This window comes from Pochonia chlamydosporia, chromosome 2 (genome assembly GCF_001653235.2).
Source record: "Pochonia chlamydosporia 170 chromosome 2, whole genome shotgun sequence".
NCBI lineage: Eukaryota > Fungi > Ascomycota > Sordariomycetes > Hypocreales > Clavicipitaceae > Pochonia > Pochonia chlamydosporia.
In genome coordinates this window covers 2,584,886-2,600,691 of record NC_035791.1, presented here as the reverse complement: position 1 = coordinate 2,600,691, position 15,806 = coordinate 2,584,886, and the positions used below count along the sequence as shown (strand labels likewise).

The window sequence follows — 15,806 nt, the reverse complement described above, 5'->3', positions numbered from 1 at the left end:
AAATGGCGGTGGATTTTGACGCGTCGTAATTTGATATAGTAGAGATGCCGAGGAGCTCGAAACGTATCTTGTTTGCTCGAGCACAAAAAAAAAAGGCAAGCAAATATAAGGACCGGCAGAGGGTCGACGGATGACAGTAAATGGTGAAGTGGGAGAAATTGGGCAACAAGAGAGGGGAAGAAGAAACGAAAGAGTTAAGATGGAAGGAAGAGAGGATGGGGAGCCGTGAAAGGTCAAGTCGAGGCCGAGGCGGCAGTGAGTGACTGGAGCGAGAGTGTGAGTGGTAGGTAGCAGCGAGTACCTTGTAGATGTAGCACCAGACAAGACCAGACCACAGGAACTCAGAAAGCTCAGCGCTAACTCGAAAGACGGCCGCCCAGTCGATGGCAGACATTGATGAATGGCAAGGGTGGGCAGGATCAAGGCCAGGCAGGAGCAGACTGATGGGCCTTGAAGCAGGTCGAGTGGGGGCATCGACCAGGTTTGGCCAGTAAGTGGAGTCAAGGATGGGTCAAGCTGGACCAAGCATTGGCTGAGAGGCGCTTTAGGCTGACACGCACAGCAGGGGTGTGTCTCTGGCCGAGAGTCGATGCAATCGATTTGAGGCTCATAGCTCTCAGAGCACACGCCGAACAAGAGACATGTATGGAGTACTGGCGCTCTTTCGTCTGCCCAACCCAACCTGTCTTTGCCGGAAGAGATGGTCGAGAGGAGTCAATCAATCAATCAATCAGTCAGTCAGTCAGTCAATCAATGTCTTCCACATTTGAGTTCACGCCAGTCCCACGTCCCAGACACGTACATTCAATCATAGCCTTGGCTATCGACATGGGCCCTGTTCTGTCGAGCGGGGTTTCGGAATGAACGAGATGGGCCGATGATATGGGCTTGATGGGCTATGACGGGCCCATGGCGCAGCTCAAGTTGGCTTTTTGTGTTCATGCATCAATTCACTACGCAATTCACCAAGAACGTCTGGTATGGACGACGCGCCTGGACGTCTTGCCAGCGAACCAAGGTTGGCAGATGGCGCGACGCCTCACCACTTGGTTTACAATGCCTCTACGATGCAATACATCATTTTTTTTTTCTTGTGAAAAATGCTAACCCTTGCCGACGCCAACTGTGGCGTTTCGTCAAGAACAGCAACAAAGGAATTGAAGATAAAGAAAACTTGCAAAGAAGCAAAGAAAAGCAAGAGCAACACGAGAACGAGAAATGCACAATCCATCTTGCGGTCTGCTGTGTCAATCACTCTAGGCACATGATGCTGGTGTGTGACCTCGAAGCACCTACTGCATCTACAAGACGCGTATCAGACCTCCGGATTGGCCATCCAAGTCTTCTATGAAACGCACGAGTGCATATCCGTCGTTGCACCATTCTGGCCAAAGATGGTCTTTGCTGCTTTCGTGGCTTGGGAAAAAAAAAGTCGGCCACAAGAAACTATTGCCCACACGTTCTTTACGAGCTCCGTCCACACGCTCGCGCTCCCATTGATGCGTTGCGTTTTTGCTTCAGCCTTTTCCCGACCCACCAGCCGATATGCACTTCTAGATCGAAGACACTTGTCTGAGAAGACCATTGCGACTTGAGAGTTCATGACCCAAGTGGAGAAAAAGTTGAGTAAACCTCGGCGAACATGGCGGCCATGTTGAACCAACTTGCAACATGGAACAATCGTCCAGCTTTCGCTTCCTGCAAGGGCGCCAAAGGAAGGGTGACAACTGTGATTTGAAAAAGAAATCTTTCGGGCCTAAAAGAGACATGTGAGGGATGGGAGGGGTCACCATTGACCTGTCTGGCTGACAATGGCCCGGATATGTACGGAAGGGAGGGAAGACAGCCTTCAGCAGCATTGAGGTTGCAGTTTTGGCTGTGATGGTGGTGGCCGCAGAAGATGGTCGTCGGAGTCAGAGGCCAGAGGAGTGGGGAAGCTGGCCTGGAAAGACGGACGCGTCTGGGGAGACGCGTCTTTTGTTTACATTTACGCGTGTAACCGACCAATCACAGCATTCCATTGTCACATCTTCGCATCCACCCTCAACGTCACCAGATGGCAAATGGTGATGTGAAGTATCCGTTCAACCCGCATCCGTTGCATCGTGCAGATCCATCTTGTACCGATGACGACAATCACTTTTGGTCAATTTCGACATCACGATTACATCTTTATGACAGCTGTCCGGCCAAAAGGTCCGTTCCAGTGAACGCATCCGAGAGGGGCAGCCGCCATCATGATCGATTGCGCTTCTCAATCTCGTATTTTCCCACCTCTGCATGCCCTCTGCATGCCCGAGAAACGCATTCTCTCGGCCTTGCAAGGAAATGGAATAACTAATGCCCAACCCTCAATTCGACCACCCGTGATGCAACTTGACACAGAAGCCCATTCCAGAGACCCAGTTGTCAGTCAAAGAGGGTGGCCTCGAACCCCGTCACCACCACCTCGCCAGTGCCACCTGTCAGTCAACCCGAATCAAGACCTGGAGATTTCAAAAACTGTAGGAATGAACCAAACGGGACGTCCTCATCCCAACGCAATTGCCCCGAAATCACCCAAGTCCACCAAATTTTTTTCTTGTCCCCAGTTCCCGATCGGCCCTCAACGACCTTGATCCTCATTCCACGAAAGACTGCGCCTCCATCATGTGACATCATCAGCTACGAACAGACCCTCCAAAAAGCAATCTATGAAGAGTTTCAACCAAGTGAAAAAAACCTCCCGTCAGCTCTGCTCTCCCCGGAACAGCCGTCGAAACGAACCCACTTCCATCAAATGACCAACTCTCCAGATCCCTGTCGCTATTCAACTCACCACTTCCTTCACTCGTTAGGGCTGTAAGAAAAGTCCATTTCCATTCGTGCACCCAAGAACAGACGTTTCCACAAGCCATGTGAAAGAGGAGCGACGTTTCCCAAAAAGCCCGCATCCATCCATATCTGCCGGGTCATGCATGAATCCTCCCAAATCTAAGGCAAGCAACCACAAACACTAGTCCCAATCACATACTCGCAAAAACATACATCCCTCCCAATAACGCCTAAATTAAACATCTTCGCAAAACAACAAGACTCTGAAAACAAAACAAAAATCCTTCTTTGTTTCTCATCGCGTCCCTGTGCGTTTGCGTTCTTCAAATTTCCTTTTTCCCCCACACCAAGGTCCGTACCTGCATGTCCTCAGATCACCCTCAGCACCCCTCACTTCCAAGGTTCCCAGTCGCCAGTAAAAAAAGGCACGATTGCCAAATCCGGAATACGCAACGACGCAAAGTCCCACGAGGTGCGTCTAAATCTTAAGTTGGTATTTTTGTCCTCACTCGTCGGTAAGGTATTGCAAGGCGTGAACCACCACACCGTCTCACAATTGGTCATACGGGTACTCGCATAAGCGAGAAACGCCGGACGACAATATTGTCTGCCCCTCCTGATCCATCTCACTTTTACGGAGTCCTGGAAAACTTCTTGTCAATCGGCATGTAGGACCGAACCCACGCCCCGTTCGGTCATTAAACAGATCACTCCATGTTTGTCTCACCTCCGGATCATGTTCGAGGGAGGTGACCTGGCCAATGGACAAGAGGCATCGTAATTTCAGGTTACGCCTCTTACTGATCTGGTGTTCGTTGATAAGATCACCCAGTGCCACCTCATCGGGTCTGATCTCTATACTATTGGGATATGGCATGAACTAGTTGGCAGAGTACATGCAATACGTAATATGCTTCTATATCTAGCTTCACATCCGTCACGAGGTTGCACAAGGAAAATAAACCTCTGCAGGCATTGCATCGTAAACTTATTGTAGAGAAATTGTATTAACAAGCAGTGGCGTAAACTCCACTGGAACTACGAGACCACCTGCTCCTTTGCATTGTTCAAACTTGGTACAGGGCGCTTCTTGTCCACGCTAGCTCTGTAGTCCGTAGATGACACATCTGTCGATGGCGTCCCCAGACCGTACATGGCAAACTTAATCCAAAACACGACCGGCAACTGCGGACGCACTCTTGTCATTCGTCTTGGTCTTCTTGAGGGACTTCCCTAATTGGATCTCGCTCAAGAAGCCAGCTGGACGGCCACCAGAAGCCGGGGCAGCGGGGGCATCACCAGCTGGTGGAGGCGGAGGAGGAGGAGGAGGAGCTCCCGCACCAGGCATCGGAGGTGGAGGAGGAGCTGCTCCTGTCGGTGGCATGGGCGGTGGTGGTGGAGGTGCCGAGGGAGCGTCGGCACTGGGCATAGGCGGCGGAGGAGGAGGCGACGTAGGACCATTGCTCTCTGGCATTGGGGGAGGGGGCGGTGGTGGTGCGACAGGAGCATCTGAGCCAGGAGCCGGAGGAGGAGGCGGCGGCGATGCAATGGGAGCATCGTTCGCCGGCGCCGGGCTAGCTGGTGATGAATCCCGCCCAGTAGCAGATAGTGGTCGCGGCGGTGCCATGGTTCCGAATAGGATAGATGCCAATTGAGCAGCGTTGCCACCTCCTGGTCGATCATCATCCGAGTCTTCGTCGTCATCTTTATCTGAACCCCAGTCTTCTGAGTCTGCTCGCTTTCGGGACACAGGTCCAGTAGCAGCGGGAGGAGGTTGAGCCATACGATGGAAGGGATTTGTAGACGCTTCAGAGCGAGGAACGGGAGGAGCCGCAGCGGCTGGGGGAGCAGGCGCAGACTCTTGAGATTGACCAGTGGATGATGCCTCTGCCGGTTGTGACATCATCTTGTGATAAGGGTTCTTGCTCTCGGCATCAGCAGGAGGGGACGTAACGACGGTTGGTACAGGAGGAGCGGCAGCCGGCACTGGTGGAGGAGAGCTGGGTTTCTTCTCTGTGTCGTGATGAACAATCTGGCTGCCACTCGGGGTAGACTCCTGGGGAGTGATCTGCTGAGGGCCTTCGTCATCGTCTGAGGAGTCCTCATCATCGAGAGCCTCGAGTTGTCGTCGAAGCTCCAGCTCACGTTGCTTGGATGCTTCAATTTCTGCTCGTTTCGCCGCCATCTTGGCTTCTTTCTCCTTGGCTTCTGCAAGCGCAGCCTTCTTTCGTCTCTTCTCCTCCTCCTTTCGCAACTTGCCCTGCTTAACCTGCTCTTCCAGAGCCTTTAGACGAGCTGCTGCCTCCTCCTGTTCCCTGGCAAATTCATCCTCTTCTTTCTTGACAGTATTCCTGGCACTAATGTTAGTGAATTGCTCATATTACTGCGGGGGTTAAATCTGATTTGAGACTTACTCCATCTTCTGCCTCTCTCTTTCCTGTTCCTCACGTTCCATGGTGAGCCTTGCCTCCTCAGCAGCCTTGGCAGCCCGTTCCCCTTCTGCCTGTCTCGCGGTATCCTGCTCAGAAGTGTCTACTTTGCCGCCCTTCCTGCTGGCTGGGGGAGGAGGGGGGGCTCTAGCCGAGGCCTTGGGCGTTTCCGAAGCTGAAGCAGGATCAGGCACGCCATGCTCATCAGCCAAACGAGCCTGGCGCTCAGCATCTCTGCGAGCATCTTCTTCTTCTGCTTGCTTCAATCTGGCAGCACGTTCGGTACGTTCCCGCTCGCTTCGCTGAGCAGCTGTCTCGCCTGACTTGGCTGGAGCCTTGATACCCAGTGCAGCTAAACGCTCAGCCATACGCTGCTCTGCTTGCTGCTTGATGTACGCGGCGCGCTCCTCTGGGGTTTTGTACGAGGAGTACGAACCGCCAGTAGCAGGGGGAGTAGCGGTACGAGACGTGGAAACAGGACTTTCAACGCGTGGACTGGCGACTCTCTCCGGCCGAGATTGCTCGACGGGAGGCGAGGCTTGCGCAGGGCGCCTGTCCTGGGCACGAGCACGAGCAGCACGGCTGTCGCGCTGCAAGTCAAAGATGAAATCTCGAACCTCGTCTTCCACTCCAAGAGCATCCTCCCATCGTCGCTTCTCGTGTTCGCTTGAGTTATCGTTGCCGCCTTCTTTGAGGCTGTCTTCAATACCCCGTGCAAAGTCGCGAACACTTTCTTCTACGTCGCGGACCATGCTCTCGTTGCTTTCCTTCTCGCTCTTGACCTTGATGGTTTCATCTTCAAGTCGCTTCGGCGCATCAGTGTCCTCAGCGGCAACGTCAATCTTCTTGCCTGTCAAAGCAGCTGTCCGTTGTTGCATCATGGCCTTTGCCCTAGCCTTTAGTCGATCGCTTTCCGTTACAGTGCCTCCTGGTCCAGTTCCGACAATCTGCGGACCGGAGTTCGGATGCGCCTTGGCGTCCTTCAGACGGAAGAGTTCAAGTCGGGCCTCCATGATAGCCTTCTCAGTTCTTCGGACCTGGGATGCAAGCTCGGGAACCTTGTCAGTGAGATTCTGGAGTTGACGCTTCAGAGCACGTCTTTCCGCATCAGAATCTCCAGTGGCTAATGCTGCATCAGGATGGGCATCGATATCTCCTTGGATGCGTCTGATGCGTCGATATAGCTCTTCAGATTCTTTTCGGTCTCGACGATCGAGTATATCATCCTCCTCGTTGCTTCTTTCATCAGCAAAGTCCATGGCATCTAAAAGGACCTGCTTCTCCTTAATCTTCTTTCTCAGTTGATCAAGAGAAAGGTCGTCACTGGATGCAACGGATGCAGGGGACTCGGAGCGGGGAGATGAATTTCCAAGTCTTCGCCGAGCGCTGGACCGATAGCCGAAATCTTCGTCGTCGTTCCTGAAGACGGTAGCATCCTTACGAGCCGCCTGGGAGCCAGCCCCAGCTCCTCTGAAAGAACGGTTCTTCATGTAGCTCACACCAGTCTTCTGGGGAAGAAGAGAGGCACCAGAGTTCTTTCGAAAGTCAGATTCTTGGTTCAACATGGACTTAAGGGTACCTATCGACTGGCTGAAATTGCGAGTAGAGGGCGGGACAAGCTCCGGAGGAAGGTTGTTGGGGAGGGGATAGCCGTTCAGCTTTCTGTATATCAAATGCATGGCGACGGCAAATTCGTCGAGATCCAGACGGCCCTTGTTGCCATTGTCGGAAAGTGTCCAAACTCTCTCCAGATCAGGTTTCTCTAGGCCACTCTGGCCCATGATTTCGATCGCCTGGTCGCCACCAATGTACCCTTTGCCAAAGCCATCCCAGGCTCTGAAAAGGGAGTCATACCGGGTCTTCTCCTCTTTGGTGATGGCCCATGGAATAACAGCATTGCCCTGAAGTCCCTGGGTTGTGTAGCTGCCGGCTTCACGGCCTTGTTGAGGCATCATTCGGGCTTGCAAGGCATCAATGTTGGGCAGTCCAGAGGCAGGTGCATTAACTAGTCCCCATTGTCCTGGTCGACCCGTGGGCTGGGCATTTAGTGGCATTGCTAAGCCAGCGTCATTTGGGTTCTGACCGAAACCAGTAGGCATGGGGGGCATCGGAGGTCGTGGTCCCTGATATCCTGTGGGCCGAGGATTCTGCATGCCGGGAAATCCAGTCTGTTGAGCCTGGAGGCCCTGGGGTTGACCACCAAAGCCAGGCTGCTGGCCGGGAAAGCCCGTCATCTGCGACTGGAGAAGCTGAGAGTTGGACGGCTGCGGTTGGGGCTGTTGAATAGCCGGAGGCGTAGAAACATCGTTTTGGAAGCTCGGGGCGTTAGTGGCCGGACGCGAAGCGGGAGCATCGTCCACCACACTGAAGCCAATAATATCAACCATGCTGGAAACTTCGTTCTTGATATTGTCCGGCAGCGTTGTTGGCAAGGACTTGCCCGTCATTTTCAAATTGCACAAATACATGGCGAGTGCAAACTCGGGAAAGTAAAGCTGGCCAGCGCGAGTAGTATCTGCCAGAGTCCTACAAATGGTCATTCGTTAGCGATCCATAAAATCCGTCAGGGGTTCGATATAATTCAACATTCATGTGAGCCATACCAGATATGAGAAAGGGTATCTCCATCCAATCTAGACCGCAGTAAAAGATCTCTGGCCTTGTCGCCGGACATGGTAGTCGAGTTATCCCCAACAGCCGATTTGAACAGTGTCTCAAACTTGGACTGATCCTGGGCCGTAATAAATGAGAGCCTGATGTTGGGAATCTTGTTCGTCTTCTCGGCCCGTCGTCCTTGAGGCTTAGCCGTTCCACCTGTGTGGAAAGATGCAGCCATCTCAGTGAAGCCAGTCGGCTGAGGCTTCATCGGAGGCGGAGGGGGGGCCGCGGCAGAAGCCTGCGCAGGCGAGGACGAAGGAAACCCAGTTGGCTGAGACGTCTGAAATCCAGGCTGGGGCGGTTGCGGCTGCGGCTGTTGTTGTTGCTGCTGCTGCTGAAATTGCTGTTGATACTGCGAGGGGATTGACGGCATGGGGGGCACAGCTCCTGTCTGGAAGCTCTGCTGAGGTTGTGCCTGGCCAGGAAAGCCCGTATACTGCTGCTGCAGCGGTTGAGAAGCCTGCGGCATACCCGTCTGTTGGGCCTGCATTGGGAAGCCAGTGTACTGCTGCTGCAACGGCTGCTGTCCAAATCCCGTAGGCTGTGGCGCAAAAGGACTTGGCTGTTGCTGTTGAGGCTGGCCACCGAGCCCAGGGCCGGTGTTGAACGAGCCACCGCCATATTGCTGCTGGCCAGGTCGCTGGCTGTTGCCGCCCAGAAAGGCGTTCGAGTTGGAGTACATGATCCAAAGTAGGGAGCTCGTCGAACGGTAGAGCTTCGGTATCTCGCGCAAGGTCAGGAAGTTGTCGTCGTGATAATGGGCCGAACAGTAAGTGGTTCGGGGGGTCGGGGCCTCCGGAGCGAGAAGCTCCGCAATGGAGGGGAGGTTCGAGAGCGCAAAGCAGTCGAGCAATTAAAAACCAAAAGGCGGAAAAGCAAGCGGCTGTGGCAAAAACAACGCCTGAAATAATACAAGTCAATCACCGGTGCAAGATGACTGCGGTGGTGAAATGACGGGCGTGATGGAGGAGGACAGGGGAAGCGGAAGAAAGAAAGGATGACGAAAGCTTGGAACAAGCTGTCAATGAATGGGGTTGGATGGATGTTGCCTCGCTGGCGTACTCCGTACTCTGTCTGTCTGGACTCTGTATGAACTCGCTGACTAGCTAAACCGATGGGGCTGGGCATTACGGAGTAGACTGTGGCTGGGTTTGGCGTTACCGCCTGCCTACCTGGGAAACAACACTGCGTGGCTGATTGGGCATCAGTACTTCGAGCCCATTCGTTGCTGCTTGCCTTGCCCCTGGGTGAGCTCCACAACTTGAGCAACGACATCTGCAAACAGACTGACTTTCAACAGCAAGTGTTCACGACTCAAGACATTGACTTATCTTCTTGACTGTACGAATGTATTTTCATGTTGATCCTATATGCTTTCCCCAAAACTGCCACTAACCAAAAGAAACTGTTAACGAAGGGGGTATCGAGCGAATGGCAATGATTCCCATATTCCAACAAACGCCTTCCATATACTTTATAGCTCGCCAACTCCGCCAAAGCCCAAGGACAAGTCCCGCTCATCATGACAATAAAATGTGCATCTTACCCTCTCCGTCATGTCTGAAATCCAACCAACCATCCTGCGGCTGTGCATCAATGTGTATATATGCAAATCGTTATTTCTCGAGCCACTCCATCTGCTCCTCTGTCCTCACAGAAAACACTCATGATTCATGATGACTCCGTATCATTTGCTCCATCCTCCTCGTCGATACGGCTGGTCGGATCGCCCATGTAGCGCCTATATCTCTTCATTTGCAATCCATCGTCAACCTCGTGCCCATCCGAATACGTATAATTAGGCTCGTCAAAGATGGTTGACGCAAATATCTCGGCAGCCAGTCCAAACTCCGGCTCAATGGGGCTGTCGAGTTCCGGAGGCGTTGGTATTCCGCCTGATCCGTTGCTGGCCTCCTCAGTCGAGGGGCTAACAGCCACCTCACTCGAAATCATAGACACTGGTCGTGTTGCAACTTCCCGGGAGCCTATCGATCCGTACCGACTGTGACGTCGGATAGCCAAGTCTCCAGAAATTGCCTGCTGCGAGTCCTGCGAGCTACGAACGCCCTTGACCCTTTGGCTCTCCAGATCTTTCAGTGGCAATCCGCCAAAAGCTGCGCACAAGGTCATTTCTGCGGTATTGCTCCTGTGGTACTCTTGAGAAGAACTCTCATCTTGTTCAGCATTGTTCTCCTGATCAAAGATGATTTGGTTTCGCTGCAGAATGCGTGCCAAATCTGACCCAACGGTATCCCATTCATCCTTTAGTCGCTGCACCAATGGCTTGCTATTCCCGTTCGTGCCCTTGTCAGGCTTGAACCTGGAAATGACTGAAGACCTGCGTACCGGAGCAGCGGTTGCCGCCGTTTCCATCGACTTGGCAGTGGCTTTATTGAGTTCTTGTTGAGAGAACGCAGAAAAGTAGCGGATGGTCGTGTTTTGGTCCAGTGACGTGACGAGGTGTCTATAATTGGAAAGGTTGAAGTCATTCCCCTCACAGTCCAAGGTGTGGAGAGTTTTGTTCTCGGAGATGGCCTCTGCCAAGTCCCCAATGTTTATGTTCAGCATCTGGCTGCGAACACGTAGGTGCTCGATGCTCTCGTTTGTCCGCAAGCCGATGAGTGCTTTGGAGAACTCTCGGCCAAGCCTGCCCTCATCCAGCTTTGAATCGAATCCTGAAAGATCCAGGAAACGGACAGTGTTATTCTTAGCGAAAAAGTCTGCAATGGCCTGACAAGCAGTACTGCTGGCGGCGTCCGGCGTTGACGTTCCTGCAAGGCTGAGGCACTCAATAGACGTGTTGACCGTGAGCGCCTTGAGCAGCTTGATGTAGTTGACTTCGACAGCAAATTCCATCATTTGCGCGAAAAGGCACCAGGGGCCGTAACCTTCGCTGATAGCCGTGCATAAGTCGTCAATTCCCTCGTCCAGGCGGCTACAGTTAATATACAGCTCGACCGGCCTTGCTCGGCCCATGGCATAAAAGAGCCGTGCAAGCTGGCCGCCTGTCAACCCGCAGTTGTTGAGGCGCATCGTGTGTAGACCGCTCGAATTTTCAGTTTCTAGATAGTTCGACAAAATGTCAATTGTGGCAGGGTTTAGCTATGAGGTATTGCATTAATAACGAAAGTCAGGCGAGATAGAAGACGTGGTTGATGCTTACCATGATGCCGGAGAGATCCAGCTCCCGGAGCTGCCAATTCTGCATTGTCCCCTCATCGAATAAAGACTCCTCTGACGTGATACGAGTATTTCCAGCAATTTTCAGCTTGGAAAGCCGTCTCATTCCACTCAAAGTGCTCTGAATAATCTCAAAGCGGACAACCCCTTGGTTGTGCGATGTGTCTATCCACTCAAGAGAGTCCGCTTGGCCAGCAAGGCTTACCCAAAGCTCTGTGAGACCAGAATCGCCAAGTGAGCATCGAGATAGATCGAGTCTGCGCAGGTGGACCGGATCCAATGTCAAAACGTTGACTTTTCAATATGTTAGTATCTAGTCTCTGTTTCTGAATGAGTTATGGGAAAGCTGCCTTACCTAGCTCGTCCAAATCTCCAGTTGCAATTGGATTTCCAGCTAGCGAGACACTGTGACAAACGCAAAGTTGTCGGCGCAACAACTCCAACACAGGTCGCAAAATCTCTGATGTCGTCTTTGTAAGGCTTGTCAAGTCGTACTGATATCGACTCAACCTGTTGCCTTTGCTCCCTAGGCCTAGCACATTGGACATGTCAAGACTTCGGATGGATTCAGATGCAAAGAGCAGAGCATGAATCTCCTGTTCCAGAATGGTCGACTGGAGCAAGATTTCGTGGTGCTCGTCTGATATTGTCATGCCTATGATTTGATTAGCAAATTAGGGCCAAGCAGATCCACGGAAATCTGGTGGTTCAAAACATACCGTTCAGAGACTTGTAGGCCAGAGAATCACCGTACTGTGACTTGTCATTCCTACCGGAGAGTGACGAGAGATCCACACCACGGAAAGAGATAGCTTTGAAGAAACTGTTGTATCGCAAGGCGCGGAAAACGGCAAGGAGCTGCATGGGGGAGTATGCCGGGCCATTGGAAGGCAATAGTCGAAAGGCGGGTTGAGGAGGAGGACTCCAGTCAATAGTCCAATTCGGTACTTGGACTTGATATGCGGCACAATAGGCTTCTAAGCTCCGTTTTAGTCCACCAAGATCGTTTCCGGACGTTAGCTGGAGTGGAGGTGGAAGTCCCTTGATATCAAATATAACCTGTTGAAAATGCTGCGGCCACATTGGTTTCAAGATACGGTCTGCTTTTGTCAGAGTTTCAATGATACGTCGATACTGTGAGCTAGCAAGATCGATTCTAGACTCGCGGCCAAACGGAGACCTGAGTTGGTTAGTACCTGCAGGGTTTAATGATTGAGAGCGCTTGCCGTTTTGCACATACCTGAAACACATTACAAAGCGGTGCTCGTGTGATGCCACAGATGCTCTAAAGCGAGTCAAAGTAACGGTGCCATATGACACGGCCTTTACCCGCAAATCGCCAGGGGCGGTGGCGTGGTCAGCCTTGAGGACTTCGACGAAATGGCACATACACGGGCCGATGATGAGATAGAATGATGAGATATCCGTATTGTCTGGTGCCTCTTCCGTTGTGCCACCCTTCAAACCACCACCAAAAACTCGCCTGGCGACAGGGAAAATAATGCTCTGATAGCCAGCATCTACTGAGCCCTCAGCAGATCGAACAATGTGATCTATGCGGCCTCTCAAATTATCCGAGATCAACGCGCCGCCAGAAGACTTCCTTAACTTTGCCCTGATTGCGCGATGAATCGAAGCCAGCCAAAGATCTCGCTCCTTGGGCAGGGAAAAGTAGAAATGCGCCTTGGAATAAGCCAGCTTGGGCCAGGGCGAAAACCACCAGATCTCGATGCCAGATCTGTTACTAGCGCCGTCATCGTTGAAGACAGCAACAACCGAACGAAGCGGAATCTCCAAACGCACATCGCCAGAGGAAAGTTTCGTGGTAGGCTGGTGGTGTGCTGGCGAGCTGTGGCCGTCCGAAGGTTTTCCATAGAGCTGAGGGAAAGCTGCTCGGGCAGAATCGCCGTTGTTGAATTTCACCAAGACCTGATCGGACAGGACCAGGTATTCGGATTTCGCCTTCAGGAGCGATATATCTGCCTTGAGTGATCCGCATTGAAGCACTTCCATAGCTGAATACGGCTGCAACTGCTCGGTTGGGCTCCCTGGACGGTCGGATACCGGCGAGTCCTTGGACACCCGTCTCTGAAGGCGATCGATCATGGAAGAGGAGTTGGAAGATGGAGTCTTTTGTAGCTTGCGCATGGAATTACTTCTAGTCGAGGTGGCAGCTATGGAATCCATACTCGAGCTACTCAAAGATCGAAGCGCGCGGGTCAGGACCCGAGGAGCCTTGCTCTCGGTCGGTTGAGGGAGTGTCTTGGCATCATGATGGCTCGTTGTCGTGGTTGTGCTCAAGGTAAGGCCGGAAGACGACCTTCGTTTCCACCTTTCGACATTCATTTTTGCCAAGCTCGTTGCGAGGAATCACCGTCTAGAGGTTTCGTGTTCGTGATCTCACAGTTCTAGGGCGATGTATCCATCGAAGCTGGTCTTACAAGACCATGGCGAGGAGAGGATATGATGTAGGAGTCTAATTGGAGAAGTCTGAAATGGATCTGGTCTGGCACAATGGCAGTGAAGCTGGCAAAGCCGACGCCGGTTTGGAGAGGCAAGCAATCAATGAAATTGCTCAATGACACACGCCGGTGCTGGTCTGGTGAATGACGTGAAGCCTGGTGGGTTGTTCGGCTGGTAAAAAGCAGCTGTTGAAGTAGACTGGATGTCTCAGCCACAGGGTTCTGCTCTGTCTTGGAATTCTGTCAAGCTGCCAACGGGTGCGATCTTCACCACGATACTGGACTAGTGGTTGCACTCCCGCATCCGTCACTCCGGAAACAATAACCAAGCAGCAACGGGAATATCTTTCCCGATCCAAGTTGCCCGTTCGTTGTCACAATGCAATGCCCGCTGGTGGGTGAAATTGTCCGGTCGGCAGTGGCTGCCTGCCGCGTTTGCTATTTGATCTTTTGGTTGATCTTGATCGTCTGGTCTGGGGCAGGCAGTGAGTGTCGGGATTAGGCAAGATCAGGACAAACGAGAGCAAAACACAAGGATGTCTTTTGAATGCTATCCAAGAGAATTGAGCAAAGTCTTCGCTCAGCCCAGGTCGGCTCTCAGAAGGTAAAATTCAAGATGGAGTAGTAATAGCAGCAGTCAAGAAGAGACAGCAAAATAGCCCAATTCTTGACGGCCAAGCTGGAACTCCAGTTCAGAAATTGTCTCAACCGACAGACTTGACCACGTCTAACTGCAGGCAGGCCAGTACAACAAAATTTTGAACCGTGAATGCCGCTGTAGCAGCTCCAAGATATGGAAGATGGAAGATGTGGACGGATGTGTTTCCAAGATGGAGCAAACGCAACGGCTGGATCGCGTGATGATTAGCCCACGATGCAAAAACTCAGGACCGAAAGTTCCGATAATTGAGAGAAGAGAAAAATGAAGATGGCCTTTACGCATTCATCCAGAGACGGAGAGATAAGCACACCGAGGCTAAAGAGAACGGGACGGGTTCAGAGAAAACTCTAAAGTTCCCAAGACCAAGTCCAAGTTCAAGTCCAAGTCCAAACCAGGTTCAGGTTCAGGTTCCCGCCCTCAAAAGCGACGCCGGCCGATATGGCAATGGCCAAAGCCCCCACCAAAAAGAAAAATAACAAGAATTGGGGCAAAGGGAAGCGGAGGAAAAGAGTCCAAAATAGCAGAAGAAGAACGGAAGAAGCTTGGTTATAGTATCTGCTTGTTCCTAAAACAGACACGGGCCTTGTCGGGGCTCAATCGCTTCGCTTTGCCGAGCTCCTTTGAACCCTTATGGCCGATGGTGAGAATACGAAAGAAATGCAGACAAAGAATGACGACGACGACACCACTTTACGAAACCCCAAGAACAAAAAAAGATGGGGGGGTCGGCATCAAGCGTCAAGTGTCACAGCACAGCAGGGCAATGCATGGTAAAGAGGGCAAATACGGTATTAGGAGGCGAACCAGGTCAAGGGGACACTTTTTGTTTTGGAGCTTGTCCGAAGCATGGCATCAAATGGCATGGGTTCTTGGGAAACGAAGGCCAAATCGAAGCTAAGCTAAGCTGATGGCTGGGCCAGCCTCGCCCGAGAGAGTCTCCAGCCCAAGATGCGTGTACTCTATGCACTACCTAGGTATGTACTCTGTATTGCTCCGTAGCCATCCATGACATGTATTATCTTGTCTGTGTGCATGTTGGACGCGGCTTCAACCTTGCGTCACGTCATGGACAAGGGTCCCGCGGTGGGCTTTTGCCATGGCATGGATGGGCATTTGGAGGGAGGGATGGGGGATTCGATCATGGATCATGGATGGGTCGGAGCGAGCGAACGACTAGATTTCACAGGACAGGCAAGACAGGACAGGACAGGAAAGCCAACATTGAATGTGGGCACCGCCAAGTCGACAGCAGCTCGACAGGGATCTTGGTGTCCATCGACAAGCCATCATGTCGGTATCCATGTCATGTCCATGTCGAGACGAACATTGAAGCGAGAACAGAGGAGGGGCTCATTCATTCATGGGTTGACGGGTGAGTGAAGATGAGGAGAACTGACGACAACGACCAGACAAATGGAACAGAGTTTCGGAGCATGACTTCCAGAGTCAATTGGGCCGCGAGGAAGGAGCAGAGGATGCCAGCTTGCCAGTCTGGATTCAAGTTTCAATTGATTCAATATCCACATCAACGCCCGCAGCCGATGGATAGATGGATGGCAGGCACTACTATTTCGGACGAAGCGCCATTTTTGTGATATTTAT

The 15,806-nt window shown here is 52.2% G+C and overlaps 5 protein-coding genes across 5 annotated transcripts; 2 read left to right on the top strand and 3 right to left on the bottom strand.

Moving 5' to 3' along the window:
• Positions 1-383: 383 nt before the first annotated feature.
• Positions 384-864, top strand: VFPPC_17560 (hypothetical protein; the record flags this gene model as incomplete). The annotated part of the gene is made up of 2 exons (XM_022429258.1): positions 384-455; positions 496-864. The coding sequence occupies 2 exons, from the start codon at positions 384-386 to the stop codon at positions 862-864; spliced, it is 441 nt and encodes a 146-aa protein (XP_022285715.1).
• A 236-nt stretch (positions 865-1,100) lies between these two features.
• On the top strand, positions 1,101-1,595 carry VFPPC_15575 (hypothetical protein; the record flags this gene model as incomplete). The annotated part of the gene is made up of 2 exons (XM_022428971.1): positions 1,101-1,260; positions 1,309-1,595. The coding sequence occupies 2 exons, from the start codon at positions 1,101-1,103 to the stop codon at positions 1,593-1,595; spliced, it is 447 nt and encodes a 148-aa protein (XP_022284576.1).
• Positions 1,596-3,976: 2,381 nt separating this feature from the next.
• On the bottom strand, positions 3,977-8,583 carry VFPPC_02903 (hypothetical protein; the record flags this gene model as incomplete). Its single annotated transcript, XM_018282482.1, has 3 exons — positions 3,977-5,165; positions 5,229-7,769; positions 7,847-8,583. The coding sequence occupies 3 exons, from the start codon at positions 8,581-8,583 to the stop codon at positions 3,977-3,979; spliced, it is 4,467 nt and encodes a 1,488-aa protein (XP_018146965.1).
• Positions 8,584-9,572: 989 nt separating this feature from the next.
• VFPPC_02902 (leucine rich repeat protein) lies at positions 9,573-13,427 on the bottom strand (the record flags this gene model as incomplete). Its single annotated transcript, XM_018282481.1, has 5 exons — positions 9,573-11,003; positions 11,065-11,375; positions 11,437-11,736; positions 11,801-12,261; positions 12,322-13,427. The coding sequence occupies 5 exons, from the start codon at positions 13,425-13,427 to the stop codon at positions 9,573-9,575; spliced, it is 3,609 nt and encodes a 1,202-aa protein (XP_018146964.1).
• Positions 13,428-14,270: 843 nt separating this feature from the next.
• On the bottom strand, positions 14,271-14,486 carry VFPPC_17561 (hypothetical protein; the record flags this gene model as incomplete). The annotated part of the gene is made up of 1 exon (XM_022429259.1): positions 14,271-14,486. The coding sequence occupies one exon, from the start codon at positions 14,484-14,486 to the stop codon at positions 14,271-14,273; it is 216 nt and encodes a 71-aa protein (XP_022285714.1).
• Positions 14,487-15,806: the final 1,320 nt, after the last annotated feature.